General features: G+C 40.9%; 3 protein-coding genes across 6 annotated transcripts; 1 reads left to right on the forward strand and 2 right to left on the reverse strand.

Moving 5' to 3' along the window:
- Positions 1 to 323: 323 nt before the first annotated feature.
- Positions 324 to 7,224, reverse strand: LOC105449204. Of its 4 annotated transcripts, none has more exons than XM_011688216.1 (6): positions 7,161 to 7,224; positions 6,533 to 6,859; positions 3,035 to 6,307; positions 1,932 to 2,800; positions 1,707 to 1,850; positions 324 to 1,412 (listed from the first exon to the last, which is right to left on the reverse strand). In XM_011688216.1, exons 2-6 carry the CDS (start codon positions 6,792 to 6,794, stop codon positions 1,260 to 1,262), a joined length of 4,701 nt encoding a protein of 1,566 aa, XP_011686518.1. In that variant the 5' UTR covers positions 6,795 to 6,859; positions 7,161 to 7,224; the 3' UTR covers positions 324 to 1,259. The 4 variants fall into 4 exon arrangements, with proteins under 4 accessions (XP_011686518.1, XP_011686517.1, XP_011686520.1 ...); XM_011688215.1 differs by lacking the exon at positions 7,161 to 7,224 and adding an exon at positions 7,052 to 7,091 and having other exon boundaries at positions 6,533 to 6,876; XM_011688218.1 differs by lacking the exon at positions 7,161 to 7,224 and adding an exon at positions 7,052 to 7,090 and having other exon boundaries at positions 1,932 to 2,788.
- Positions 7,225 to 7,785: 561 nt separating this feature from the next.
- On the reverse strand, positions 7,786 to 9,916 carry LOC105449205 (ribonuclease P protein subunit p30). Its single transcript, XM_011688219.1, has 7 exons — positions 9,415 to 9,916; positions 9,137 to 9,342; positions 8,787 to 8,855; positions 8,489 to 8,689; positions 8,245 to 8,312; positions 8,053 to 8,132; positions 7,786 to 7,976 (listed from the first exon to the last, which is right to left on the reverse strand). The coding sequence occupies exons 1-7, from the start codon at positions 9,506 to 9,508 to the stop codon at positions 7,876 to 7,878; spliced, it is 819 nt and encodes a 272-aa protein (XP_011686521.1). The 5' UTR covers positions 9,509 to 9,916; the 3' UTR covers positions 7,786 to 7,875.
- A 575-nt stretch (positions 9,917 to 10,491) lies between these two features.
- On the forward strand, positions 10,492 to 12,748 carry LOC105449206. The gene is made up of 3 exons (XM_011688220.1): positions 10,492 to 10,557; positions 10,914 to 11,308; positions 11,883 to 12,748. The coding sequence occupies exons 1-3, from the start codon at positions 10,504 to 10,506 to the stop codon at positions 12,196 to 12,198; spliced, it is 765 nt and encodes a 254-aa protein (XP_011686522.1). The 5' UTR covers positions 10,492 to 10,503; the 3' UTR covers positions 12,199 to 12,748.
- The last annotated feature ends 1,348 nt before the right edge of the window (positions 12,749 to 14,096 follow it).

Below are 14,096 nucleotides of genomic sequence, written 5' to 3' on the forward strand. Positions count from 1 at the left end.
CTTCACGCTCTGCTTCACGGCGCTCTCCGGCAGCGGTCTCCGCATCTCTTTCTCGCGGCGGCGGCGGCCCTCCGCGGGGAAGGAACGCGAGAAATCGTCGTTCTCGCTGGCCGCAAGCCCGTTCGCGTGATTATCGCTGTCTCCGGCTGACTGGCTGGCTGACTGACTGGCGCGATGTTTGACATTACCAATATTACCATAATCCGTGTCGACTAACTCGCCCCGCCAGTTAAAGTGTCAACTTCTGAGCGACGATGCGTGCGCAGCAACGTCGGGGATTTACGATACATATATATTTATAATATATATTATAAACTAACAGCTCCGTGCGTAATAATATGTATTTCAACTTCCTATAGTTATACTTCATATAATACGCAATTTTAACTCCGCATTTATAATATATATTATAAGTTATAAATTTCAGTTCCGTATCTTAATTGCGTTTTCAGCTTCGTTCTTTGAATCTCCACGACATCTCGAGACAGCGCGTGTCGGGCTTCGTGAAATAAAATCTGCAGTATAATACTTTCAATTTTTACATTCATTTTACTTACGCGCTAGGCCGCAAACAGCTATAAGACCTATTGTTAGAAACGAAACAGTAGTATTTAGATTGGTCAACGTAATATATTTCACGATTGATATCACTCTGATCTAACGATACCTCGACGAGGAGCATCGAAGTTAAAAGATCAAATTGTTTCATTAAGTAATAGCCATAACAATGAACGTGGAAATTACATTATATCGTCGATACTTCGCTATATATCGCGCATATTACTTTCCTTTTCATACAAAAATAAATTCGATATATTGTCCGATGATCGCGTTTAATACAGTTTTTCTTTTCTCACTAAGATATCGCTATGAAATTGGGAAATTGCTGCAGCAGACGGAGCACACACGCGCATTTTTCATAGAGTTTAATATAATCATCCGGAGACAGAAAAAAAAAATTCAACAAGCGGTTTATGTTATCGGACAGCGATACCGATTTTTTTTGCGAGAATGAAAGAAAGAAACCACCTACGACATCATTAACCAGTAGAAAATCATCTCGTGACTAGAAGACATTATTACACGTACAATATCCTGTAAAGAATGTTAATCTCGCTAGTTAGTTCCGTTGCAATAGTTTGATTTGGAGTTTTTTTGTTTCGACGAGAAGCGACGGTCAGTAGAGCGAAGAATCCTCCGCGATGATCGATGTGGGAAATACTTTTCCTCGTGCTATCGTAGCGTCCCGCGATCGATTTCTATCCGGATGTCTTGAGCCGCAGCTGCGTTAACGAGTCATCTCTCGGACTGCCGGTAATATTGTCAAAGTCCAAATTGCCGAAATGTTCCTCGAGTAAATCCTCCAATTTCTTCGAGAGCACCTCAATCTTCCTCGTTCGCTCGTTGTCGTGCTACGAGAAGAAAAAAAATTCGTTTTCTGAAACTGTAATTAAAATCTACGCAAATTAAACAGAACTGACAGAAATCAGCTTTTCGAGATTAAATTTCTGCTTTTTTTTTTTAAGACGTTCAGAATTACTTTGAATTACTTTTCGAAATTAAATGAGATTAAAGTGAAATTAAATGAAATTACTTGATGTAATATTTCGTGCAGCGATTTATCGTATTAATTTTTACCGTGCGATTCTTTTATGATAATTAAATAAATAAATGGAACAAAAAAAAAAGGAAAAAGCGTCGCAAACCTGATGATATAATCTCGCGTTGTTAATAATGCGACGGAAATCTTTTACGGCGTGTTCGACTTTATGGTAAATCCGATTCTTCAGCTTATACTCGATGATCTCGAGAAACATCGGGCTCTTGACGACCTTGCAGTAATCTTCCATCTGAAAATTGAAAAGGATATTTACATCAAATCATGTACATTTCCGTATTGCTACTTTTCTTTTTTTTTTTTTTTAACTAACTATTAATGTGGACGAAGACTGGCCGTCCTTATTATCGTACGAGGGTGCGTATTTGATGATTCTCGCCTCGTTCATCTGCCAGATAGTACGATGAATCATCTCCAGCTTGTTGAACGCCAGAGAGTTGAGGCTCTGTTTTCTCCTGGAGCCGCACCACACCGACCAGCCGCGCTGATCGCCCGATTTACTGGCGCACTTGCCTTCCAAGTGTTCCAAGTCCTTCTTCTTGCCGTGGCTCGTTTTCGTGGTAGTTGACAATTTCGGCGTTATATTGTTCACCTTGACAGCGCCGACTTTCCTGCACGATCCCTCCTCCGATTGGAGATCGTCCGCATTTTTCACCGTTTTCTTGTCGGCCGATCTTCGTGACTTGTGTAGAAGTTGATAGGATTGCTCGGGGTCTTTCCTCTGGCACTTGCGGCCAGGAATCGGTATTACGGTGGTCACCGACGAGTCGGTCGCGCACGACTTGAGCGGCTCTTTCTTTTCCAGGTGTAGGCTGCTCGTTTTCATGGATCTTCGCACCGTTTCGGAATACGTGGCTCTACCGACGTGGCTTTCCAATTCTTTCGTCGGCGTATCGTCGCTCTTCGCGAAAGAACCGGAAACGTGCTCGCGAGAGAAGATCGCTGGGTATTCGCTGTCGACGATCGTCGCGCGCGTCTTTATATCTAAATTCGCGGTTAACGGCGACACGAGCTGATCCGGTTTCACGTCAATTCCCGAGCTGTTCGAGGACCCCGAACTACGTTGATCCACGTCGTCCTTACGTCGCTTCTGCTTGCCGACGGTACTCGCGTTACTGAGTGTCCTGATCAGCCAGGAATCCGTTTTCACGTTGGTCTTGATGCCGAGAGCTATTGAACATGCTTTTTAGAAAAGGATTGTTTTGCTTATTACTAGGTACCACCTGCAAAAAGATCGCGAGACATATTTTTAAGTAGTTTCGATAATCCGAGTAGTAACGAAATACGCGTGAGATCTTCGCGAGAAAATTTATTATTTCAATCTAACTTTGCAACATTGCTGCTCTAATAAAATTAATCAGTTCCTTATCTAAAAGGTATATAATAAAAATATATATAATACATAAAGTTCTTTACAATTCTCATCCTCGCGCGACTGGGACACCGATACTACGCTCGTGCTGGGCGATAATCTGCACGTGGACCCCGAGTCATCCTCCGAGGCTTCGTAGGAAGACGCGCAGTCGACGTTATCGTGCTTCAGGTCGCTCTGCTGCGACGTGATTGCTAACGCCTCAGCATGTTCTTCGTTCTTGTCTTCCTTCTCGCTGCTACTGTCGTTGCACTCGACGTTCTTGAACGTGTTACCGCAGTCTTTCACGTTAAGGGCCTCGAGAAGTATCTCAGCCGAGGCGCACGCCGCCTTCCAGGTGACGTCCTGACGAGCGTCCTGCGACAGAGATTCCGTGCGTTTCAGGATCCTAGGTGAGCTCTCGAGGTTGAACAGAGGCACGGGCAACTGCGAGGCTGGCGGAAACGAGGTCTTAATCAGCGTGGCATTGGTGACGTTGGTGGACAAGGTCGTCGCGTTCGTGTGAGACAGAGGCGTCGATGACGCCGGTATCGATACGCCTTTCCCGTTATTATCGCACACGCTGTGACGACCGCTCGCGTGTACGTTGCGAGACGTCGTGCTGTTGCTCGATCGACGATTGAGTCGTCTCTGATGTCTCTTCTTCGGCACGTTGTAGCTGCCCGGTTTCATGTACACCCGCACGTCCTCGGAGCTGTCGTACTCTTCGGGCGCGTGTTGCACGTGGTAACGATTGCCGGCGAAGCTGCCGGCGGCCCAGGGTGTGCTCTGGATATTCGGCAGATTCTGCAACGCCTGGAACTGCCGATTTGCGTCGATCTGCGGTTGCTTGGCTATGATCATCGAGTACTTCGGCATCTCCTGAACGAACAGTCGCGGCGCCGAGTTCTCGCTCGTCCTCGGCTCCTCGAAAGTCGACGCGACCGCCGGGGGCTGCGAGTTTCGCATGCTGGCGAACCAGGCCGACAAATTGGCCGCCATTTCCTCGGACTCCTTGTCGAACGTCCGCGGCTCGATCTGACTGAGCAGGGTCATCTTATTTCTAGGCACAGCCGGGAGTTCCAGTTGATCAGTTTGCGATCTGCCGACGTAAACCGGATTGATGTTCGCGCTTTTAGCTCCGTAAATTTGTTCGTTGTTCCTGCCGCTTCTCGAATTGATATCGGTACTAGGATAGGATCCCGAAGAGGGATAACTGACGCTGTATACTGGGACTCCCGGACCGGATGTGGGATACGAAGAGTCCGAGTGGCCGGGTAAAGGAAACGTGAAGGATAAACAGTTCCGCGCATACAGTCCGCTGTAGCTCATAGGTGCGTTCACCGCTGGATGCTGCAGCCGAACGGACTCGGCGTTATCGAGCAACGTAAGCTTATCATCCGTGTGATCGTGCCTTCTATCCTTCGTCACGTCTCCGCTGCTTTCCATCACTTTGTTTCTCAGCTGGCAGAATTCGGCGTTCAACGATTTCTGAGTGAAATCGAATTTCTTGAACGGCGTGTCTTTCGTGCGAAGTTTATGACTTGCCAGACCACCGACGTCGATGGTGCGAGACACGGAGACATTCGGCACGGACTTCGTGGTGTTAATCACGGACGACAAATTCTCGGTAATCGTCCACTTGCTCCGCAATTTGCTCTCTTTCGAATTCGTCGATTGTTGGTCCTGCTGACAGCTGGAATTGTATTGAAAATTATGCAGACCGCTCGTCGGTAGCGACGCCGACGTCTCGCTGCGCGGTTTCTCCAGCGAAGAGTTTTTTCCAGTCGCACTTTGTTCAGAAAAAGAGTTCGAAGGCAGCGGAACGAAGAGATCGTAGGTCGTGTAAAGCGACACGTCGCCTGGGAACGACGACGTCGCGTTGCGTTTCTGATCCGTCACCTCCTTGTTTTCTCCGAACTTCTGGAAGGTCCGCACTATTTGCTTCAGCAATTCGCACGTGCTCTCTTCCCACGTCTGGAAGCGCGCGATCAACTCGGGATCCAGTCTGTCCAATAAGTTGGGAAAATGTTGCTTGTTCAGATAGTTATCGAGACTCAGCCATCCGTTGCTGATGCGCAGGAGAGCGTTCACGAGATCGTCGGCGAAGACGCGGTCGCCCGCGAAGACCGGGATGCAAGTCGAGGATTTTGTAATCGCCGTCCTGGTAGCGGACGACAGACACGTCAACCAGTTCCGTTTAGAGTCCGTTTGCGAACCGTCGAAATCGAGAACGCTCTCAGCCTGCGTGCATCCCCAGTAAGCTGTCTTTCGAATCAACTCCGGATACTGCGATCTATCGGCACACGGACCGTCCGTTTGAACGCCTATCGACGCTCTGTTCTCGTACTCGGAGCAGAAATCGATGAACCAGCTCGCCTTGTTCGACACATTGTCGCCCGCGCCGCTGAACAACGTCGTGGAATCAGCCTTGTTGCCGGGCTTCGATTCCTCCTTGCCCAAATCGTTCGACGACGTGGTGTTACACAGAGCGGAGACCATCTTCTCGGCCTCGATGGTAAAGTCAAAGCTGGCCGAGGATTCGTCAGAGTAATGCTCCTCGTCCGTTTTCGCGACGACCGAAAGAGACTTCTGCAAAGCGCGCTCGGCAGACTCGAGGCTCCTACTGTTTCCTGCGACGTTGGTTTGCGCGTCGTTTTTGGCGAACGTCTCGATCTGGGCAGGCCAGCCGTTCTCGCTGTGACCGATTGGAAGGACCTGAGACTCGCAAGCGCTCGATATCTTGTCCGCGTTATGCTTGAGCGAAGTGAAATCTAACGAAGGCTTGTCTCCTCGCGGTGGTGCAAGCACTAAGCCAACGGGCGGATTCGAGAAGAGTGGAGAGGACTGCACCGTTACTGGGAATTGACTGTTGTTGAAGCTAGCTAGGCTGGCAAGCGGAAAGGACGAGTTGGCGTTGACGGTTTGCAGGCTGCAAGTATTTGTGGCCGAGATGTTGTAGTACGAACTCTGCATCTGCGGATGTTGCTGCTGCTGCTGCTGCTGCTGCTGCTGATGCTGTTGCTGGATGTTCTGTCGGTCTTGAATAAGGCAGAGAGTCTGCACATCCGGCGGCTTGAAATTGAGGGGCTGCGGTAACAGATGCGTCACTCCGGAATTGTTACTGTAATGCTCGCCGTGCAACGGTCCAGCGTGAGTAAACGTGGATGAGGCTACTAAGAAGGATGTGGTTGACGGGGGGATCGATGTAACGTTGGTGGACGGTTGGTCGAAGAGTACCACGGGTTTTGGGTTGTACGAGAGTTGCTGTTGCTGCTGTTGATAGTATTGCTGACCGCGGGACGGCTTGTTCTTGACGTGCCATCGATTATTCTTACCTGCGTCCGCGTGGAATATTTTAATTGTCATTCTCGATTAACGTAATTACATTTTAGATTTATGTAACGATGATTATGATCGTTATTATGTGATTTTTTTTTGTATCGCTTTCAATGTCATTTCATCACTGAGAAACTGTTTTGAAACAGGACCGAGAGAAAGAATGAAAAAAGGAAGGAAGAGATTGATTTATAAGATTAATTCGAACAATCTAACTTTCGGACCTTGAAGATGTAAATGGGCGGAACTCGGTGAAACAACGTGAGACTGAACGCTCGGATAAACACACGAAGGATGAAGCGCTGTTCCACACGGTTGGAGAGTCACCATTGGGTTACTGACGGGAGCATACAGAATTTGTTGTTGTTGCTGCTGCTGCTGCTGATGATGATGATAAACGGACGACGTTGTCGATGGGCTTGGGATCGGGGATGACTTGAGATGATGTACGGACGATCGATTTGAACGCGTGGCCGTCGGGCGCATGATCCGTTTTGATTTTTAAATCAAAACTGAATCCTCCGCCGTCTCCGAGTCGACGTTAGCAGCTTCTATTAAACGACAGAATCTGTCATGTTATCGGTGTTGCAATGTTATTGTCCGTGATATTTATCGTGAATCATTTAAACTTATATGCAATTGGTTACGTTCTTCGTATTCACACGTCAAATTATATTACTTCAATACATTAACTTCGCATTAATGTTATATTATACTGAACTTTATACAAAATAATTATTTACTTGACTAAGGCCATAACGCCGTTGTAATAATATATATTGCAACCGAAATGCATCACATTAAATGTAATAAAGTTAAGATAATTGTTAATTAAAAAATCCTTATATATACTTTTTTTTGAACTCATAGTGATAGTCGTTTATCTAATCGGGATGAACGTAGCTGATGTATCAGCTGTCGATTGATCATTTAATTTCTTATCGAGAATAATTTTTATGTATTTATAAAAAAATCATTATTTTTATTCCGCACTGTTTTTAATAAGCAAATAGTTCATATGTAGAATAATATTGTTAAAATAATACTGCCTCTCTGATCCAACAGTATTTTACTATAATATCGATTCTCGGTAACAGAGTAGTATACTGGAAGATATATTAGATAATTACTATACATAATCAAAGTAATTTTTTATTTAAAAAAGAGAAATCGTAATATATAAATCAAAACCAAATGTTTTAATATCGCTAATATTAATTGTAATAATATCGTTAATATTCTATCATTACTAAGCAACGGAATAAGCATGCATGTAACAATATATTACAAGAAAGGTACAGAACAGACTAACAGATGGCTCTTCCAGGTAAATTTTATGCAGTTCTAAGATCGAATATACTGAGCAAAAGCAAAATTGATATGCCTAAATGCTATTGTTGAGCGATCATTTAAAAAAATAGAAATTTGAAAGTAAATATATTTACATAAATATAATAAATTTATTTTTAAAAAGTAACATGTTTTATTTACATGTAAAAAGTGTTATAATAAAAATTTCTTTATTAAATACAGTATAAAAATTTATTTTTGCAGTTAATTTAGAGATTTATTCTTTTCCCCGCTTTATTTCCATTTCTTCGTCATCATCTACTTCCGATTTTTCTGCAAATTCTATCGTAAACACCGACTTGCCCAATATTCGCTTTTCTGAAATAAAACCATAATTTTTTTTCACTTAGTCTGTCGCGTAAAATGTGGATTTAATTTTATAATGATGACTTACTTGCTTTTAAAAGAAAAAGTTGACATTCGTTTAATATAACTGCTTTCGCTCTATCTCGTCTCAAGCCTAACACAGATCCACTATGCATTTAATAATTATGGATAATATAGTCTATGCAATACTTTTAAGCATACAATTTTGTCTATGTTTTACATAAAGTTCTATGACATTATACATTAGATCAAAGGATACAGGTTTATAATATCATAAGGACTCCTGATTAAATGCTTGCTGTTTGCACCACTGGATATAATTACATTCTATAACATAGAAACAGACCGTCTTATAAATAAAATAAGCGTATTTAAAATTGTATTATAACATATATGCTATATCATAACATTATCATATTTATCCCAGCAGTTATCAGTAAAATTAACTTGCAATGAAAATCTAATATCAATACGTATGCAATACACAGATATTACATACTTACCATGCTTATGCGACACATTTGTAGTTGATAAGAATGATGAAGAGTTGCTACGCGTGTTTCTTGTCTCAAAAGATCTACATATCGTATTTCAAAATACAAATCTCTTGCTATTGCCTGCCGATATACTTTTCGATTTATTTTTATGCCAGAAATTGTTGGACTTATCGTAATGAGATCTGCTTTTAATTGTGAACAAGCAAACTAAAAAAAAGAAAATAAGAAAGTAGAATGTGACACAAAAATTGCAAAGATTGAATATTGTAATTGCAATATAAAAAAAGTTCAATGTATAACCAACCTCCAATATATCTTGCTTGGTTGGAACAAGAGCATATATATCATATTTTTTCAAATTTGGACATTGTGCCTGTAATAACAGAATTATATTCAATTAAATATTACTATATATAAGAACTAATATAAAAGAACCTTCTATTTTGAAAATCATGTAACTATAGCTTTTATTCAGCTTATGAAAATCACGTAAAATAATTTCGAAATGCTTGTTTTTAATTGATACATTATAGATATATTAGAAATGTACTTCAATACATTGATATCTCGTTTAAACTAAATATGTTAAAATGTGAGTTACTCTGCTTTCAAAATAAATGGTTTCAATATAAATTTTATAATATAAAACTGCACCAATGTGTGTGCTTTTGTAGAACTTGAACAAATAAAGGTTAGCCTATTAAGAATCCTCAGTCTTCCTCCCCATTTTTCATTTAGTTTTGAAACATCAATTGGATCTGGCACTATACTTGTTACCTTAGTCTCGCCCTTCTTTTTCTTATCACTATTCATGGCATCCTCATTTATAGTTTGATTTAATGCCACTGTTCTATAACCCACTAATACCAAATAAATTAATAAGATAACGTACACATTGATTAATTTGTTCATATCTTTTTCATGTAACTTACTTTCATATAACTTCAATAAAACATCATTCAAATTATCGGCTCTTCCATCCGGTACATTTACACACAAATCAAAAAATCCTTCATTTGAATCCATTTTCGAATCTATCAATATAATTGTAAATTCTATTGGTGAATAATAGCTCGAACGAACGTGAGCAAAAGAAAATTGGATATCGTAATAAATAACGACGCCAATGTTACTAGGAATTGTTATATTAAAACGTAAGACATTTTTTTCCGGTGAGTATATTTTACAGAAGTATTCACAGAACACACAACACGTGTTGCACACTTCTACCTATTGTTACATCACATAGACGTCTTTCTAAATATATTTACAGCAATCGATATTTGCTAATGATCACTTCGCACGCGACAAATAATCTCAGCATCGTAAGAAACTAATGAAAACCATTAAATATGATAATTTTTCATTATTACGAAGACTACGCGAAACCGCTGCATACAATCAACAAAACAGCTGAAAGATATATCCGCCATGTTGCTGAGTCATCAAGCACATGCGTCGATCAATGACGAATAAACGCGCGCAATTTCGATTTCGTTGTAGTGTTAAAAAATAGGAAACGTGTTCGACAAACGGAAACATCATTAAAAAACCTCCTTAAAAAAGTCTCACTATAAAATAAATTTATGTGCGAAAGTAAAATGCGACGAGGAGAAAACTAACGGTAAAGATATAGAATGAATCTATTAAGATGTAACTCAACAATGCAGATCGGAGTAGATGCGGATGAGATTAATCATCGTGAATGATTGATTTGACGGAACTATCTTTTATTCCCAACATGATATGATTATTAATCGGGAATTGTATCGTTAGCCGTTGCACGCCTTGGGAGGAGGATGAGTCCTTGTTTTGTGTTATGTAAATTCTTAATTGCCGAAATACGAATCACCTTCGCCCTCGTATCTTCGATCAAAGGATGCGCCGTTTTTGAATAGAGAATAATTTTGCACGTGTACTTGAACTCATTTTGAGAACTATATAAAGACCGAGTCCATATTCCATGATTCAATACAATCTGAAGTGACTTGTTGGCTGAAGCTACCAAATTAGACTTGATCATGTTAGAATTCAAGTTAGGACTTGTTATAATGATCACTCTCGCAAGCTGTATAGTACGTATTAAATCTTTTCGTAGTGCAAAGATGTTAAAAATTTCGTTAGAAAACACACAGCTTTCTCATTAATGTTAAATATATTATACTTTAACAGTCAAATTTAGAGAATTAAAATTCTGTTAAAATAAAATTTACGCTGAAAATGATACAAGAATAAGATTTTATTGTTTATTTCTGGCATTCTTGATTTAAAAAGAAAGAAAAAACAAATTAATCAAATCTTATTAATTTACAGTTCAAAGATATCAGTGGTATTCTTTAAAAAAAAAAACATTTAATTGACAGTGAATTAAAGAATCTATTCTTAAAATTTACTCTGAAAATACGAAGGCTGTAGCTGAATATATTCATAGGCGCACAAAGGATATTCGTATGTGCGTCCGAACAAGCAGCTATCTTACGATCGGAGATACGGTTACGAGGATCCGCGCGATCAATGGTCGAATGGCTACGACGGGATTCCCGGTGTAGCCGGGAAAGACTATCCACTTTTCCACCAAGTTCCGTGGACGCGATTTGTGTGCGAATGGAAATATCCGGGCTATTACGCCGACCCTGAGGCCGACTGCCAAGCGTACCACATCTGCCAGCGCGGCGGCCGTAAGGATTCGTTCCTTTGTCCGAACGGCACGTTATTCAATCAGGAGAGACTGGTCTGCACGTGGTGGTACACCGTGGATTGCTCCCGCGCGCAAAGTTTCTACTCCATTAACGAGGCGGTTGCAAAAGCAATGGAGGAAGCTGATAGGTGAGCACGCATTACGTAACGAATTGTTCAAAATACATACCGTGCGTCCGTACGGCATTCGCATGCGATTACATAATCGGGCATCTCCTTATCTCCCGGCGGTTCAAGCACAAAAAAAAACGTTGCAGCAACATTTCATATTTCCCGCTGAATTATCTCATAATAAAACGAAGCGATAAATGAATCAGGTTAACTGTAATAAGGCGCGCTACTTTCATTCATTCGCACAGAAAACCAATTAAATCCTCCCCCCCCCCTGCTTTCGATTTTCACCCGCGGCGATTAAATAACGGCGTCTAAAGATCCGATGCATGCAACGTCAATACGTAAACGTCGTATTGATCTGTCACTGATGTAAATTCTTATATACGCCTACGTAAAATGCAATAGCAATTTTACTTTCTCCGTGCATAGCATAGAGTTCACTATGAATATTCATGGAACTTTAAATTTTTCTACGCTCACGTTTAACTTGCATTTTTGCTTGATTTTTCTAAACTTCATACTTAATTAGATTTATTCATAGACACATTCTATTATACTAATCGTACCTGTTCATTCTTTTACAATGAAGACGCATCCGAATAGCCGCTGAAAACAAGCTATTCTGGAGTTATCGGCGTGAATCTAACGTTGAGAACAGATCCTGGGATAAGAACTGGCAGAGTGAACGACGAGGGTGGAACAAAGACAGCACTTCAATTCGTCATAATCAAGATTTGGGTTTCTCTAAGCAGTTTCCCTATGAAACACCTGTGACATCGACGCGTCTTAAGTTCTCCGCTAAATCCTCGCCGAATACTCGTTACGGCAGTTTGCCGGAATCGAATTATAAAATCGGCAAGCAAGCGACTTCGCCGCACCGGCCAGTACATTACTTGCCTGTGTGATTTGTAACTACTAATCGAACAACGTCACGTATGCCATTTATAATATTGTTGACATTTTATACAAGCATTATTAATAAACTGTCTTATTAAAGTAAATAATGTAGCATACAATATGATCTCGATTCTTCGCTATTTTCGAAAGAATTTGTATTGTTAATACATTAGATATATTCGACTGAAATATCTTGTTAAAGGAGCGTTGTTCGTTCATCACTTTTTAAGTTTAACAAAAGATAGAATTATCTCGAAAATTACGTTTTAATACATAAAGAAATTATTATAAAATCTAAGGAAAATGAGAGAAGAGAGTAACTACAGAACCACAAAACTTTAGCAATATACACTTTGAAGTTTCTAATTTCCTTAGTATTCTGTTACCCTAGTTAACAGAGTTAGAACAGACGCGAACGTTACTAAGTCATGATACTTGTTTCATGTAATTAATCGTGCAAAACGTAATAACGTTTTAAAATAATTGCGACTGATTGTGGAAACAAAAATTTAATTACAAATCGTCTAAAGTTGAATAAGTTCTTTATTGAACAAACTGTATATGGAAATAGATTATTTTGAGAAAAGAGATTGTCACTCTTTTATAATCTGTCAATTACCGATTATAAAATACATGTTACAAATAGCAAATATATAAAACGCAACAATAGAATTTGAAAGTTTGTGACAGTAAGCAGCTTTAAAATTTCGTAAAAAAAAACTAACGAGCTAAGAAAATTAATATTGAGCGCCGAGCAGGCTCCCCGTCTTAGATTTCTCCTTGTTCGCAGTTAAATGGATTTCTCTAACACGAACAATCCTACCTAATCCCCTTGTACTTTTGCAGCTGAGCTACATTCAAGACAACTTCGGCTTATAATATCACGATTTATGGACGAAGGAAGGGCTCTCTCGTCATCGATAAACGTGCGATGAATAAGCGATGATGGCGCAAACGCAGACACGGCTGAGGTGCTAGTTCTCTACGTGTCGTGTCGTTTGATATTTCCCGGATTCTGAGAAAAAGGGGCAAACACCGCTCGCGCGCGAGAGATCCGCGTGGAAGGCATCTAGATCTTTTGAATCTATATCTGTCCACCGCTATCGCGCATCGGGCCGAGCGCGCCGATTCCGCCGTCACGATCATTCGCGCGAAGGTCAGTCGTGATTCGCGGAGGATGGGCGCGCGTCTCCTGCCTTAATATTCTCACGGATCGCGATCTGAATGCCCCTATTCATAGCATCTTCTTGAACAGATGTAGACATAGAACGGACGTGCGTCAATTATGACACGCCGATTGCGATGAGGTATACCCCGTATATATATACTTGATGCCCGTGCACGAGTCGATTCTCGCGTTAATATGCAACCCGCGCTGAAGAACATCAATCAAAAAGATGGATCTTAACGACCTTGATTAAATTTCTCGTTCTTACGTACGGGAAAATTGCGCACTAAGTCCTCGTTACCCGATCAGCAAGTAGTTTGAAAAATCTCTCGTTATAGAGAACAGCGAGATACGCAAAGGATATTTGCACTACGCGTACAAGAGAGCTTATAAATGGCGGCCAACTTTTTTTAACGTGTAGCTGCTAAAGATGGTTCTTATTTGCGCAAACTGCGTGTGAAGCAATATCAGCTTCTCTAAAAGTTGTGAAATGTAAAATAAGCTAACAATAGCTGGGGGCCTCATTGAAATGTTCTTGATTATTACTACACGAATGCTTCTTATTTACGGCTTGCCGAAATAAGTTAATCAATGTAACGATGTGCATATTTAGAAAATTTTTACTCCTCTTTTATCGATACTTTTATTTACAGAAGAAAAAGACGGCAAAAAAATAGTGCTTGTTTAAAATAATAATTAATGGTGTAAAATGTGTCTGTAAAATGCGCGTAAAACAAG

Source organism: Wasmannia auropunctata, unplaced genomic scaffold, assembly GCF_000956235.1.
Source record: "Wasmannia auropunctata unplaced genomic scaffold, wasmannia.A_1.0 LD336076.1, whole genome shotgun sequence".
In the NCBI taxonomy this organism is placed as follows: Eukaryota; Metazoa; Arthropoda; class Insecta; order Hymenoptera; family Formicidae; genus Wasmannia; species Wasmannia auropunctata.